The sequence below is a fragment of the Panthera tigris genome, chromosome E2, assembly GCF_018350195.1.
Source record: "Panthera tigris isolate Pti1 chromosome E2, P.tigris_Pti1_mat1.1, whole genome shotgun sequence".
In the NCBI taxonomy this organism is placed as follows: domain Eukaryota; kingdom Metazoa; phylum Chordata; class Mammalia; order Carnivora; family Felidae; genus Panthera; species Panthera tigris.
This window is the reverse complement of record NC_056674.1, coordinates 56,841,575-56,856,791: the sequence shown is the minus strand read 5'-3', so window position 1 is coordinate 56,856,791 and position 15,217 is coordinate 56,841,575. Positions and strand designations below refer to the sequence as shown.

Genomic DNA, 15,217 nt, shown 5'->3' with positions numbered 1-15,217 from the left:
ACCCTTGTTGCATGCAGAAAGGAGGAGGGGAAGGCGGGTGGAGTGTGGGTACCAGGTGCGCTCGGGCTTGCACGCTCAGCGGAGGGGAGCGTGTCTCTAGGGCTCCTCGTGGCCACCCTGGTGCTTATGGGAGCAGAGGCCCTGGCTCCGTCCCCGCCAGCTGTGACTGCGGCCGGGGCTGAGGTCTCGGCCGCACTGCTGACCCCGGCACACCCCTCCCCGTGAGGCAGGCGCGGAGGTGAGGGACGAGGCTTCCGTTTCTAGCAGCTTCTCTAAAGACAGCTGCTTCCAGCGTCAGGGACGCCTTTTGCTTTCCTTCTGCCCCTGCGGCAGATAGAAGTGCCACCTGTGGGAGCTCAGAAACGCGCCTGGGGCACGTCAGCTCGCCTCCAGCCGCGCGGCGCTCCTGAGGAAGCGGGACCTGGCTGTTGGTCTGGCCTGTTCACGCTGGGGTGGGGGCTTGTGACGGCTCCTGAACTTCTAGCAGCCCTTTGTTCTGTCATTGAGAGTCCACCCTGGGCACCTGGGGGGCTCGGTTGGTTAAGCGTCCGACTTCGGCTCAGGTCACCATCTCATGGTTCGTGGGTTCGAGCCCTGCGTCAGGCTCTGGGCTGACAGCTCAGAGCCCGGAGCCTGCTTCAGACTCTGTATCTCCCTCTCTCTGCCCCTCTCCTGCTTGCGCTCTGTCTCAAAAATAAATAAACCTGAAAAAGAAAAAGAGTCCATCCCATCTCACCTCCTCTTTCTCTGCTCACCTCAGATTTTCCATCCAGGGCTATCAGAAATTCCGCCCACACTTCCAAGACCGGCCACCATCATAGAAAGAGATTCACAAACTGAGGAAAGTCTGTTTTCCTTTGTGCTTGGGAGTTAAAATTTACTTGCACGTATGATACACAGACATACAAAAATGAGCGTGTTAATGTACTGATCGTTGATGCCCGTGTGTTACTAAGTTCCTGGCCAGGTAGAGCCGTGCGTTCTTTTGTCCAGGTGCGTTCTGATGACGCAGGGCTCAGGCCGGCCTCAGGTGTGGCAGGTTTTGTCGGGCCTCGTCCACCTGTCGTGTCTCGCACACAGGCCTCCGGAACAACAAAGGTGGGCCGAGGCCGTTGGCCTCCTCAGGCGCTGGACCCCGGCCGCGTCCTGCAGACTGCTCTCGGGGACCCGTCTGTTTTCCTTTCCTTCCGCCACCAGGGGATGCCCCAGCTTGTCTCCTTCCTTTTACCAGCAGGCCTCCCTTCCCCGGGGGAGCCGGTAACTCTTACCTGTTCTTGCCTCCTGTAACGACACCCTCTGAGGTCTGTTCAGTTGAGTCATGGGGAACATACGTGTCCCTGATAAATTTAGGATAAAGCCGTGTGGGAGGCTAAGAAGTAGTCAGTCCTGAGACAGGTGCAGAAACGAGCACATGTTCTCCATGTCATCCTGCCGGAGCTTTCCCACAGAAGCTCCCGTTGTAGGCAGCACAAGATCCGGGGCCACGTGTTTGCATGAACACACATTAGGGGTAGTCCCGTGTCCCTCCTCCTCCTGAGCGAGCGTGAGCAAACACGTGATCTTCCCTCCAGCACAGTCCAGAAGCGAGAGCTCGTGAACCCGGCCAGCATGAAGCAGGCCCTCATCGCGTCCGCCCGGAGGCTTCCAGGTGTCAACATGTTCGAGCAAGGCCATGGCAAGCTGGATCTGCTCAGAGCCTATCAGATTCTCAACAGCTACAAACCGCAGGCAAGGTCGGTGTGCCTCCTTTAGTTAGGCCTTTCCTCTTCCCTGGGCTCTGCGGGTGCTTCTCCCTCTGCACAGGATATCAGCCTCAGACCGGGAACCGATCACTGGCCACATGACATGGGACCCTTGGGGGGGGGGGGCGGGGCTGGGCTTCACACTGCTGCTTCTGCAAGGGGGCTGCCCGGCCGCGCTTGGACCGCCTTCCACGTTCTCATGTTCTGTTACTGATAACGCAGGTGGTTTAAAGTACTGATTTGCCAACTTCTTTTTGTTTTATTTTTTTATATTTTTTAATGTTTATTTTATTTTTAAGAGAGAGCACGAGTGGGGGAAGGGCAGAGAGAGAGAGGGAGACAGAATGTGAAGCAGGCTCCAGTCTCCGAGCTGTCAGCGTGGAGCCCAGCTCGGGGCTAGAACCCACAAACCGCGAGATCATGACCTGAGCCGAAGTCAGATGCTTAACCAACTGAGCCACCCAGGCGCCCCTCTTCTTTTTACTTCTAAAGCGTTCTTTTGAAATAATCTTAGGTTTGCAGAAATTTGTGAAACTGGTAAAGCGTTTGCCACATACCCTTTACCTGGCCCCCCCGACGCCAGCACCTTCGCTGACGGTACTTTGCCCGTTAAAGCCAGCGAAGAGCCCTGTGCTGTGAGGGACCCACGGACTTGGCCCCCAGGCGACCGGGCCCCGGTGCTCCATGTCTGTCCAGGCCTGTGCTCGTTGCCCGACCTGCCCGGCCTCCTCCAGCCTTGGCTCTCTGTCCTTTGCTGTCCCTCGTGACTCTGACGCCTTGGGGAGCGCTGGTTACTCCTTTGTAGGCAGCCTGCCTCTCGATGGAAGTTAGTCTGATGCTTTCTCACGATTAGTTTGAGGTTATGTGTTTTTGGTCAGAGTTGTTTTTTGCTTTTAATTTTGAAATCTTCATTGGAAGCTGTTAGATGCACAGCACGGTTTCACAAATAGCGCGCGAGGACTCCCATCTTACGTGACGTGGAGCAGGCCTCAAAGCCTGGAGGTGAATGTTGCCCTGAGACCGTGCACTGATCTCCAGACTGTGCTCAGGTTTCCCCCACTGTGCACCGCGGTCCTGTTCCGGGTGCAGGATCGGCCACTGTCCCGCGGTGCGTTTGGCGGGCCCGTCTCCCCGGTCTCCCGTGGGGATGCTTCCTCGGTTCCCGTTCCTGTCATCGCCGGTGGTGTCCGTTGGCATCATGGGATGGAGGCGGTCGCCAGGGTGGGGGCGGGGGGTGAGGTCCAGGAGATCGGCTGCGGGGAGGGGACAGGAAGAGTCCGAGCGCTGCGCAGCACAGGTGTGAGCGTGTGTCTGCCGGCCGGGAGCTCTTGAAGCGGAGCGGCCCGGTGGAGGAGCCTGTGCCCCACGGGACGCGCCCGCTCCGGTGCCCCTGTGTTCAGCCCTGGCGGGGAGCGGCCGAGGGTCCGTCAGCCGTGCTCCTGCGGCACGTGAGCAGCGAGGGCTGGTGGCCCCGTTGGTGGCCCCTGCCAGGCTTCTCTGCTGGGTCACCGCCTGTGCCTCTGTGACTGCTGAGTGTCTCGTGCGGACACGCTTGGGATGATCTCGTTCCTAACGTCCTTCGACTCACGCGTTCTCGCATCCGTGGCTGGTTCTTGCCTGTGGCGGTCTTGCTGTAGAGACCGCCTCGTGGTGATTTTCTGTTTTTCTCATTCCTTCCATGTTTGTCCGTCGGAATTCTCCTCTGAAGAAAAGCTGTCCCTTTTCTCTCCTTTACTTACTTACTCAGTTATTTATATCCGTGTGGGCCCTTGGATATTTAGTTTACTCTCTGGATTATGGTGTGTTAGTCATTGTTGATCTTGCTGCTCAGATGTCCCGGATTTGGCTCCCGGAGGCTCCTTGTAGCCGGCTGCTGTGCCTTTGCAGCGTGTCTCCCTCGTTTGAGCGCTTTGTCACTTTTTGGCAGCACGGGATGGTCACACGCTTCCAGCCCCAAGGCTTGGTGTTCGTTCTCGCTCCACGCGGCCCTGGCCCTTCGATGGGAGGGCGCGCTCGGAAGCAGGGCCCGGCAGCGGTGCGTTCCCGGCCCCCGTGGCCGTGGTGGCTCCTAGGCCCTTTCGGCGCACGGCCGTCCGCACGCCGTCTGCGTCTGTCCATGGTTCTCGTCCCAGGCTTCCCTCCCCTTACGTGGAATGGCTTTCTCCGCCACGTCACCCACAGGAAGTTTACCTATTTGCCCAGTCCTCGGAATCCATCCCGGCTAGTTTGAGAATTGCTGCCCCCTCCCTGTGCGAAAGACAGATGTCCTGACTCGAGTGCAGGACTTGTGTCTAGTCCTCCCCTGTGGCTTCCCAGCTTATGGTCCTGCTGTGCCCCAGGGTTCCTTGGGATCCTTCCTTCCGCCCGTCAGTGGCGCTTTGCTGTTCAGTTTTAATACAGTTGAGTTCATTAGTTTGTGTTTCTTTGTGGGAACCCCCCCGCCCCCCCCCCCCCCCCCCCCCCCCCCCCGCCCCTCGTGGTTGATTTCAGCGAGTTGTGTGTCAGGACGCGAGACCTCACCCTGGCTCTGCCGTCAGAGGTGTGCACGAAGGGCCCCACCTACCCCTTCTGTCCCTGCTCCCACCCCCCAGTCTCTCCACCCTGACTGTGGGTGACAGTCTCGTTAGTTTGGGGTTTGTCCCTCTTGTATTTCGTTTTGCACAAACGAGCAGATACACATTTATGTTCCTACATCCCTTTTCTTATGTTAATAAGAGCGTCACTGCAAGTGCTTTTTTTTGTTTTTTTGTTTTTTGGTTTTTTTTTTGCACTTTGCTGTTCTCACTTCACAGTAGTTGGAAATCAGTCCGTGTCAGCCCATCTTTCCTTCTTTTACAGCTGCGGAGCCCAGATGGTACGTGTGCTTATGTGGGTATTTACGTTACTTCGGCTATTTTGTAATCATAAGCTGTTGCGATGAACGGCATTGTGCCGGTGTGATTAGTTTCGTTGGAGGTGTGTCTTAAGGAAAGTTCCTGGAGGTGGGATCGCTGGGTCCCAGTTGAAAGCGTGGGTGGCTTTGTGAGGTCCTGTCCTGCTCCCCGTAGGAGGGTTGTGCCCCAGCCCCACGGGAGCGCACATACGTGACCCAGAGCCCAGCCACAGGATGTCCTGTCGCGCTCTCCTTCCGGCCAGTCGGGGGGCGCACAGGGGCTCACGGCCGCTTTCACGTGTGTACCTCCCGTTCTGAGTGAGGGGGATGCTGCGTTCATGGTCAGGAGCCACATTCACACCTTTCTTGTCAGCTGTCTGCTCATTTCTTTTTCCCGTTTTTCTCTGGGGCTTTTTTCCCTCCGTTTCTAAGAGTTCTTTACAACTAGAGTTACCACCTCTTCGTCAGTGCTGGACTGCGGTTTTCCTCTCCGTGTGTCGTTGCCTTTCTACTTGTGTGCAGTGTTTGTTGCTGTTCGGTGTGTTTTTCCAGTCGCCACGTCGGTCGGGCTCTTGTTATTGGAGCCACAGAAAGCTTCTCCCTGCACTAACGTACGAGGATGCCACCCACGCCTTCTCCTCCTGTGTGTTTGCTTTCCTTTGTGTGCTGGAGACTCTCGTGTGCGTGTGCAGTTTATCCTTGTGCGTGGTGTGAAATACGGATCTAACTATCTTTTGCCACGTGGCCACCGTTTGTGAGCTCTGTTTGTTAAAAAGTCCGTCTTTGCCCCAGTGATTTGCGAGGCCGTCACTTGAGACCCCGGGTCCAAGGTGTTCACCGGCTGGTCACGTACTCATTGTCTGGCCGGCCACGGCCTCTAGAGTTCTAGAAGGGTGGAAGGAAAGAGGTGTTCCCCGCTCATCCGGCTGCGCACGAGCAGTGTGGGCAGCCCAGCCCGGTGGCCTCTTGGCCCAGGGAGCGTTGCAGAGCCAGTTCCCTGGGGCCGGCCCGGCCCTGCTGCACGCAGCCCTCGGGTGCCCGTGCCGACGCGCCCCCGCGGCTGTAGCGCTTCCTCGGCCCTTTGGTGACGCGCCCTGCTCTGACGCTGTGTTCTTTGTTTCAGTCTGAGCCCCAGCTACATAGATCTGACTGAGTGTCCCTACATGTGGCCGTACTGCTCCCAGCCCATCTACTATGGAGGGATGCCGACGATCGTCAACGTCACCATCCTCAACGGCATGGGCGTCACGGGAAGAATTGTAGACAAGGTGACGCTGCTCTCTCGCTTGTGGTAAACTTTGACATGGCCCAGCCTTTGTGCCTTGTCCCTTTCTCCTGATGTTAGAGGACAGGTTCTCTGTGCCCATCCAGGCTGCCAGGGTATTGGGCGCAGTGGTTTGTTTTCTCCTGAGTCCTTTACAGATAAGCTCGGGATAAGGTAATGGAAGCAGTCTGCTACCTTGTGACTTTGGCCTCTTGAATTTGGCTCCTGAATAGACTAACTGCACTTGACTCTTCATTGTAATTTCTCACCCGTAATTAGCGGCCCCCCGTAATTACCGTATTCTTGAGTGAGCATGAGTGGGCCCCCGAGTTGAAAAGGTGTGTTCCTTTCTTGAATTTTGTTCCTATGATGTGTCATACTTGTTGCATAAACATTATCATAACAGTAAAGGACAGGAAAGGAGAACACAAAAATCACTCCCAGTCCTAGCACACGCGCATAGCCACTGTTTGTAAAACATTCTTTTCCAGCCCTTACCTGAAGGACGTGTTTTAGTTCTCTGTGCTGCAGATAGAACTTAAGCCCCCCCCTTTTTTTCAGCTCTCATTATATTGTAAACATTGTTAAATGTAACTTATGCACAGCCTCAAGGTACCTGGCTAACAGCTGTGTAGTATTACATAGAATTATTCAGTCATAATTTACTTAACTACCTTTTTAACTGAAAACGCTTTTATTTTAGCCTTCAGGGAGCAATCTGTTCTTCTTTTTCAAGATAATCATGATTAGCTTACAGAAGTGGACATTTACAATGCAGCTTTATATAATCTGAACGTTAAAGGTTGAACGAAATTGGTTTAGTTGTCGTTATAAGACAAAACAGTCTAGCACAAGTCAGGGAAATCCATTCGTACTCAGGTCCTTGTCGTCAGCATTGTTCCAGTATTTCCATTGAGCAAATTCTGATCTAATTTAGTAAGCCTTTCTTGCCATGTGATTTGGTACAGAATCGTCAGGGGCACCTGGGTGGCTCATTTGGTTAAGCGTGTGACCTAGGCTCGGGTCAGGATCTCGCTGTTCGTGAGTTCGAGCCCCACATCAGGCTCTGTGCTGACAGCTCGGAGCCTGGAGCCTGCTTCAGATTCTCTGTCCTCCTCTCTCTCTCCCCCTGCCCCGCTCATGCTCTGTCTCTCTCTCTCTCTCTCTCTTTCTCAAAAATAAATAAACAATAAAAAAAAAAGTTATGAGCGGTGCCTGGGTGGCTTAGTCGGTAAAGCGCCTGACTCTTGATTTCGGCTCTGGTCATGATCTCATGGACTCAGGAGTTCAAGCCCCACATGGGGTTACATGCTGACAGTGCAGAGCCTGCTTAGGATTCTCTGTCTCTCTCTCTCTCTCTGTCTCTCTGTCTCTCTGTCTCTCTGTCTCTCTGTCTCTCTCTCTCTCTCTCTCTCTCTCTGCCCTTCCCCTGCTCACTCTCTGTTTCTCTCAAAATGAACAAATAAACTTAAAAAAAAAAACTTAAGAAACCAAGTCGTCAAGTCTCAGAAACCTACCAACCATTTCCTTATCATCCTTCTTCACAGTATGAATTCTTTATTATTTATTTATTTGAGAGAGAGAGAGAGTTGGGGAGAGCGGCAGAGGGAGAGAGAATCCCAAGCAGACTCCACACTTAGCGCAAAGCCTGATGCGGGGCTCGATCCCGTGACCAGAGGAACCTCAGGTCACGATCACAGCCGAAACCAAGAGTCAGACACTCAACTGACTGAGCCACTGAAGTGCCTCACTCAATATGAATTCTTTTTTTGTTTGTTTATTTATTTATTTTGAGAGAGAAAGAGAGTGCCAGCGGGGGGGGGGGGGGGGGACAGAGAGAGAATCCCAAACAGGCTCTGCACTGTCAGCACAGAGCCAAACATGGGGCTCGAACCCTCGAACCGTGAGATCCTGACTTGAGCTGAAATCAAAAGTTGACGCTTAACTGACTGAACCCCCCCAAGCACCCCCACAGTATGAGTTCTTGATGTTAAATTTGTCCGCAAGCGCAGAGGCAGCAACTGTGGCCGGTTAGTGTCGCGTTAGCCCCATGGCTGTGCTGTAAGTGGCCTGCATCCGTCCGTAATTTGCTTACGGGTTCCCCCTGCTCAGACAGTTAAGGGGTTCCAGCTATAAACATTCCACCCAATATCTCTGCTTCTGTGGTTTCCTTTTCTTCTGAATTGTTTTCTTAACGTAAACTACCTGGATTGGAATTCGAGTCAGAGGGTTTGGATGTGATCGTAGCCCTCGGTTGGTACATGCTGCGAATTCTTTCCAGAGTTACGTCTGCTAAGACTGCTGCGGGCAGTGCTGCCAGCGGCCTCCAGAGGGCGCCGGCTCCACTGCCCGCACGGGGTGGTGCAGCCCTTTTTTTCTTTTTAATTCCATGAGGTTTTTAAAAATCGAGATAGAATTCACATACGACAAGATGCACTCTTTTAAGTCCAGTGATTCAGTTAGTTTCCAGTATATTTGCAAGTAGTAATTGCAGCCATCGCTGTTCTATAATTCCAGAACATTCTCATCACCCCACTCTCCCTCCTCCCAGCCCCAGCCACCTCCCAACACACTTCCTGTCTCTCCGCATTTAGCGGTGGAGGACAGTCCATATACACGGGGGCCCGGGCGTCTGGCCTTTCACGCAGCCCGTGGTGTCTTTACGGTTTGTCCCCTGGTGGCGCATAGCAGTGCTTCCGTCCTTTGTAAAGCTGGATGATGCTCCCCCGCGTGGATGGACCACGTTTGCTTAGTCATCCATTGGACGTTTTTGGTTTGTTTCTAGATCGTTCATTTTTTTTTTTTTTTTAATTTTTTTTCAACGTTTTTTATTTATTTTTGGGACAGAGAGAGACAGAGCATGAACGGGGGAGGGGCAGAGAGAGAGGGAGACACAGAATCGGAAACAGGCTCCAGGCTCCGAGCCATCAGCCCAGAGCCTGACGCGGGGCTCGAACTCACGGACCGCGAGATCGTGACCCGGCTGAAGTCGGACGCTTAACCGACTGCGCCACCCAGGCGCCCCTAGATCGTTCATTTTTTTAACTTAAAAACTAAGGATGAGGGGCGCCTGGGTGGCTCAGTCGGTTAAGTGTCCGACTTCAGCTCAGGTCACCTCAGATCTCACTGTTCGTGGGTTCGAGCCCCGTGTCGGGCTCTGTGCTTGGAGCCTGCTTCGGATTCTCTGTCTCCCTGTTTCTCTGCTCCTCCCCTGTTCTCTCGCTTGCACTGTCTAAAAAGTAAATGTAATAAAAAACATTAAAAAAAAACAAAACTAGAGAGGATCAAATGGGTATCTTGCTGAACGTGCATTTCAGTTATCTGGGAGTTCACTCTCTCCAGGTTTGCCCGCTACCTGTATCACCTCTTGTGTGAGTGGACTCCTCATTCCTGCGGCCGGTTTTTTCTGCTGGAATTTAGGTTTTCTCAGGCAGTGTGAACAATGTCTTTCTGTCCTAGAGAAATTAGCCATGGATGTGTTTTATGCAACAGTTTCTCCCAGATTACTGTCTTTTTCTTTTTTTCTTAGATTTCTTAAAGTTTTTTTTTTAACGTTTATTCATTTTTTGATAGAGACAGAGCATGGGGGGGAGGGGCAGAGAGAGAGGGAGACACAGAATCCGAAACAGGCTTCAGCCTCTGAACTGACCGCACAGAGCCCGACGCAGGGCTCGAACTCATGGACCGTGAGATCATGACCTGAGCTGGAGTTGGACGCTTAACCGACTGAGCCACCCAGGCGACCCCCCCCCCCGTCTTTTTTTTAGTACAAATTGTAGTATTATTTACTTACTTATTTTTGGTTTTGTACAAGTTCCACACTTTGATATGGTTGAGTTTTCATCTTTTGTGATTTTTATTGTTTCAAAAATTAGACACTTCATTTTCCAAGATTCGATAAAATCTCGATTTTATCTTCTAACGTTCCTTTTATGCTTGTAAAATACTTAGTCCTCTCATCACCATTGAGTTAATTTGATATATGGCCTAAGAGATGGCTAAAAATTAACTTTTCTGTTGGTCGCCAGTGGTTCCAAGAGTGTTTATCACAGATCCCTTTCTTTCTTCCTTGTTTGTGATGCTGTATCCTGCAAATATTTCTCTTTTTCACATTTGTTTGTTTGTTTGTTGTAAATATGCTGACTCACTTGGGGACAATATTGCTCTCTGGCTTGCGAGGGAAAGGAGTAATTTAGGTTGGTTTGAAATACGGGTTCGTTTCCTAAGAGGAAATCTGTGTTTCTTCCAGACGTCTCCTCTCGTGCCTCCTTCCTCAAGGTCGGGCGGGGACTGAAGGGGCCGAGTCCCCTCTTCCTCTGGACGTCCCGCAGAGACCTCTCCCTGCCCAGCCAGTAGCTTTGCAGTCTGAGTCTGGACAGTTAGTCCGTGCCGTTGTATTATTTTATTCCTTTAAGTTAACGTTTAATGTGATTCTTGAAGCATATACCGAATCGGAGTCTGTTCTCAAATTGCACGGTTTTCATTTATTGACGTTCTTTATCAGATGGAAGTTCTCTGCCAAAACGTGTGTCCTCCGTTTTTAAGGTTGGGGAAAGAATTCTCTTTAAAACTGGAGGCTGCCCTCTCTCTCAAAATAAATAAACGTTTTGAAGAATACAAAAGTACAAAAAATAAAATTGGAGGCTGCCCCAGATAGTGGTTTCTAGACTTTTCTAGTGGATGACGTGCCAGACGTCCTGTAGTCTGCTTTGGTTATAGCTTGCCTAGGGTCTGAGGATAAACTCGACTTTGCAGTACGTAATGAAATATTAACGCAGGTGACTCAGGAGGTGAGCGTTTCACGTCAGCCTTTGCCTTTGTCCTCCAGCCTGACTGGCAGCCCTACTTACCGCAGAACGGGGACAACATCGAAGTGGCTTTCTCATACTCCTCGGTGTTATGGCCTTGGTCAGGCTACCTGGCCGTTTCCATCTCTGTCACCAAGAAAGCGGCCTCGTGGGAAGGCATCGCACAGGGGCACGTCATGGTCACCGTCGCTTCCCCGGCGGAGGTGGAAGTAAGTGTGGGCCAGGGAGGGGCCCGTTCTCCCGACCCCTGCACCGTCTCCTGCCGGGGTCTCGGGGTGGGGAAGCCTGGTTGGCGGACGTGTTGGGCTACCAGGCCGTGACCCGTGCTTCCCGGGCCTGTAGAGCCGCCGATAAAACCTACTTGGCAGCGGGCGATGCTGCCTCCTGTTCTGTTGCCGGGTGACGGGAGATTCCACCGTTCTGGGCCACGTTTCGGGTCCACAGTGGTTGCAGAAATGTGCCTTCTCCAGGAGGGGCCGTGTAGTCTAGGAGTTTTTAGGAACAGGGTGCTTAAATTTTACGTCATAAACTCTTAGACGAAGAATTTTAACGGGACGAGTTTTACGGTTCTTTCTACCTTCGTCAGTAGGAATTCTCGTGTTCGAGGTATTTGCGTGAAATTGGTAGACAGTGGTTTTTTAACTCCCAGAGCCCGAAGGTTTCTTCTGAGCTCAAGGGGCCATTCAGATTTTTGTAAATTTCGTTCAGTCAAAAAGTGGTGCAGAGCAGACGTCAACCGTGAAGCTCCCGATCAAGGTGAAGATCATTCCTGCTCCCGCCCGGAGCAAGAGGGTTCTCTGGGACCAGTACCACAACCTCCGCTACCCGCCCGGCTATTTCCCCAGGGACAACCTTCGGATGAAGAATGACCCTCTGGACTGGTAAGCGGCCGCCACGGCAGGACCGAGGGTCGCCGCCCCCTCGGGGGGCCCGACCTCCGCGCCCCCCAGACACGCTCAGGGCGCTCCGTGCTCCTCCTTCCGGACTCCTGTCCTGGGCACTGGAACCCCGAGCTCGCCCTCCATTGCCGTCTTCCCCTGCTTCTGCTGGATCTGTCAGCAGATCCTGTCAGCCCTGCCTCCGCAGTGCCTCCTGGATCCTGCCCTAGGGGCCGCTGCCACCCACCCTGCTCCCCACCCGTCACCCCCGCGCAGGCCGTCGTCATTGCCCGCACGGCGTCCCAGCCTCCTGGCCAGTCTCACTGTGCCCTGAGTCCATTCTCCACGCAGCAGCCCTGGTAATCCTGACAAGCAGAAATTGGGGCACAGTCGGCCTAAAACTCTGCGTGGCTGCCTATCCAGACTTCCTCACGTGCCAGACCCCCTGGTCCGTCCTCTGCCCTCCAGACCCTGCCCCGTGCAGCCCCCCAGCCTGCCCCCCTGGCCTGCCCCCCTGGCCTGCCCCCCGGGGCATCCGGCTTGGCTGCCTCCGGGCCTGTATGCCAAGCTCACTGCGGCCCTCGTGGGAGTACCGGGGTCTGTGGGGGGAGGAAGGAGCCCCGAAAGCTTGGAGCCGGCCGCTTACAGGTGCGGTGTGCCCTCTGAAGACGTTTCTTACTAGAGGCAGGGGGACAGAAGTGGTGAGAAGTTCGTAGGTCGAGGGAAGGCGTCCTGGGGAGGCACACGGGCTCAGCCCTGCACAGGAGCTGGCTCTGAGGGGCCGGGGCCGGGGGCCGGGCAGAGAGAACGAGCCCTGGGCCCCTGGCGCCTCCGTGGGGCGGGCGGGTAGCGGCTTAGGTAGAGGGCACGGTGGGAAAGTGAGCGCGTTCGGGGGGAAGGGACGGGGAGGTGACCGCGTCTGCGAGGCACGGTTCGCATACTCCCCAGCCGGGGCGGCTTGTCCGGAGCCTCTGCGTTCCCGTGCTGCATCTGGGCGGCAGGCAGCTCTTGCCACGGATGCCACCGCCAACGTGACGCTTCGGCGTGCTTTACGCACCAGCTCTTGGGCCGTTCCTCCTCCTCGTGGCGTCTCCTTCGAGCGTGTGCCACACGCACGACTTCTGTTATCAGCCGTCTTCCGTGCGAGCCCAGAGGACGCTGGTCTGGAGAGGCCGACTTCTGTGCAGGGGCCGGAGCCCCCCAGGCCTCTGCCGGCCGTGAGCCGCGCTCCTTCAGAGGCGCCCGGGTTTCCGAAGGGGCCGCGTGGCTGAGCCTTCGCCGCGAGGGGGGAGGGGTCACCCTCGCGCGCGACTTCCTGTTTTTCAGGAACGGTGACCACATCCACACCAACTTCAGGGACATGTACCAGCACCTGAGGAGCATGGGCTACTTCGTCGAAGTCCTCGGCTCCCCCTTCACGTGCTTCGACGCCAGTCAGTACGGTGAGCGACCGCGAGGTGCCGGCCGCGCGTGGGGAGGTCGGCGAGACGAACCGTGGGGTAGAAGAGGCGGCGAGGGAGCGGGCGCGGGGCCTCCGGGTCCTCGGGGGGCTGCGGTGGGGCTCTGGGGCAGAGTGGCCCTGTTCCCGTCTGGTGGCAGTGGTGGTGACCTTCAGGTAAAATGGGACCTGCCAAACTGGGGACGAGGACGTTTGCACGTCTTTGGTTTATCTGTTTTCATTAAACTGGCGCCGCGTTTTGCTTCTCGAGTGGGTGAAACGTGGGTACGTCAGGGGTCACACGTGACACGGAGGCCAGGGTAGTTCGTGGGTGTCTGTGCCTTTGGACCCCGGTCCCTTGTTGCTCACCCCACCCCCTTCTGGAGTGCCCGCGGGGCCGCAGACCGAACATTAGCACCTGACAGCTTGACACGTGGGCGCCACCGAAATGCTGTGTTTCTGAAGCAGTGACGCCCGCGGTTCCGAGGCGTGACTCACCACCGGCACCTTGTCCCTCAGGAACCTTGCTCATGGTGGACAGCGAAGAGGAGTACTTCCCCGAGGAGGTGGCCAAACTGAGGAGGGACGTGGACAACGGCCTTTCGCTCATCGTCTTCAGCGATTGGTACAACACGTCCGTCATGAGAAAAGTCAAGTTTTACGATGAAAACACAAGGTACTAAGAGCAGTTGGTATCTGGCTTTTCGGGAGTGAAATTCTTTGCGGCCGGTACAGCAGATGACTGGCTCGCTGGCGGTCCTCCCGGCCGTCGGACGCAGGCTCAGACGCTCGGGCGGCGCGGGCTCCCCTCCCCCAGTGAGACGTTCCCCAGAGAGTCGCTGGCGGAGTAGGTCCGCCGCTCCTGGATGCCGGCGACGGAGCGAAAGGTTCCTCGCCTTCCCTCGTTGACCTTCGATGCTTGACTTTGGCTTTTCTCCTTGCTCTTTTTCATGCTCCCGTCTCTGCTGTGGAATCTATACACGTGTAAATGGGTCGAAGGAACCGTTATTGCAAGGAACCTTCCAGTAAATTAGTTCTTGGTCAAGGATTCCCAGGGTTTTATGCATGTGTCTCCATCACCTCTCGAATTTTCTTCCTCAGAGTCTGCGACTTACTCGCACTTCAAAGGCTCCTTCCTCCTCTCTTTGCTTTCGCGGACCCTCTCAGGCTCCAGGCCCTGTGGCGGCGTGCGTAGGGACCTGCCGTGCGTCGCGTGTGGTAGATTTATCTGGGGTGTATTCCGCACGCTGGCTGGAGCACGTACGCCGTGTTACCACTCAGAGCAGACAGGAGCTTACAGCTGAAACCTTAGTGTGCACGGGCAGGACTCTGCAGGGGCATTAGCTTCGTCCTGAGAACACAGAGCGCCATGGGGGGGTTAACCCCTCATGACCCGCACCCCTCGTTTCTTCCGCAGGCAGTGGTGGATGCCGGACACCGGAGGGGCTAACGTCCCTGCTCTGAACGAACTCCTGTCTGTCTGGAACATGGGGTTCAGCGATGGCCTGTATGAAGGGGATTTTACCTTAGCAAACCATGACAGTAAGGTTTTGCGTTTGTGTTTTAATAGGGGCGCATTCTCTCTTGAGATGCCCGAGTGGAGGCTGTGTGTGTTTGACGTCAGGGTTTCAGAGGGAGGGAAGGGTGTGATTGCTAAGGAAGTAGGACCGTGGGGAGAGCCGCTGTCTCTAGGAGCGACTTCTGTATTCTGTAGTAAAGCTGGGCGGTAACACCGCTGTTCATCCAGACTCTTAAAAAGAATATTTTCTGCAGCAGTGGCAACCTTAGCGCCACCTGTCTGCTGCTTTACATGCTGTGTGTTCCCAGAGGAAGTACCTCCTGGGCCCCCCGCGAATCAGATCCCATTTATGAAATCACTTTGCACGTCCCACTTACATTTCCCCACAGGTTAGCTTTTTGTAACTGGCTTCTAGAACAACATCCTGAGCATTATTGTAACTGGCTGTGCTCGTCCTGACTGAAAGCTCAGACTTCTCAAGTCTGTTCAGAAACTGTACGTTAATAGCATTTTTTAACTTGAATTCTGACGTAATTACTTGTTACTTAAGCGTGACCAGGTGTTAGCAGCCTTTGTCTTAAAAATGTTAGAAAAATTATCATATCTGAAAATTATCGTATCTGAAGAGTGCATCTTAGGTCAGTGAGTAGCTCTTGATAAAGTGTTAAGCATCTCTGTGTCACTGTAACTCTGAAC

The 15,217-nt window shown here is 54.4% G+C and overlaps 1 protein-coding gene across 1 annotated transcript in view; it reads left to right on the top strand.

Annotated features, from left to right (window-relative positions):
- MBTPS1 (membrane bound transcription factor peptidase, site 1) overlaps positions 1–15,217 on the top strand; it is a 52,368-nt gene that overhangs the window by 26,279 nt on the left and 10,872 nt on the right. Inside the window, exons 11-17 of the mRNA XM_042968384.1 lie at positions 1,572–1,733; positions 5,738–5,882; positions 10,707–10,895; positions 11,395–11,567; positions 12,891–13,006; positions 13,522–13,678; positions 14,420–14,544. Coding sequence (XP_042824318.1) covers positions 1,572–1,733; positions 5,738–5,882; positions 10,707–10,895; positions 11,395–11,567; positions 12,891–13,006; positions 13,522–13,678; positions 14,420–14,544 — 1,067 coding nt within the window. The remainder of the gene's footprint in view (positions 1–1,571; positions 1,734–5,737; positions 5,883–10,706; positions 10,896–11,394; positions 11,568–12,890; positions 13,007–13,521; positions 13,679–14,419; positions 14,545–15,217) is intronic.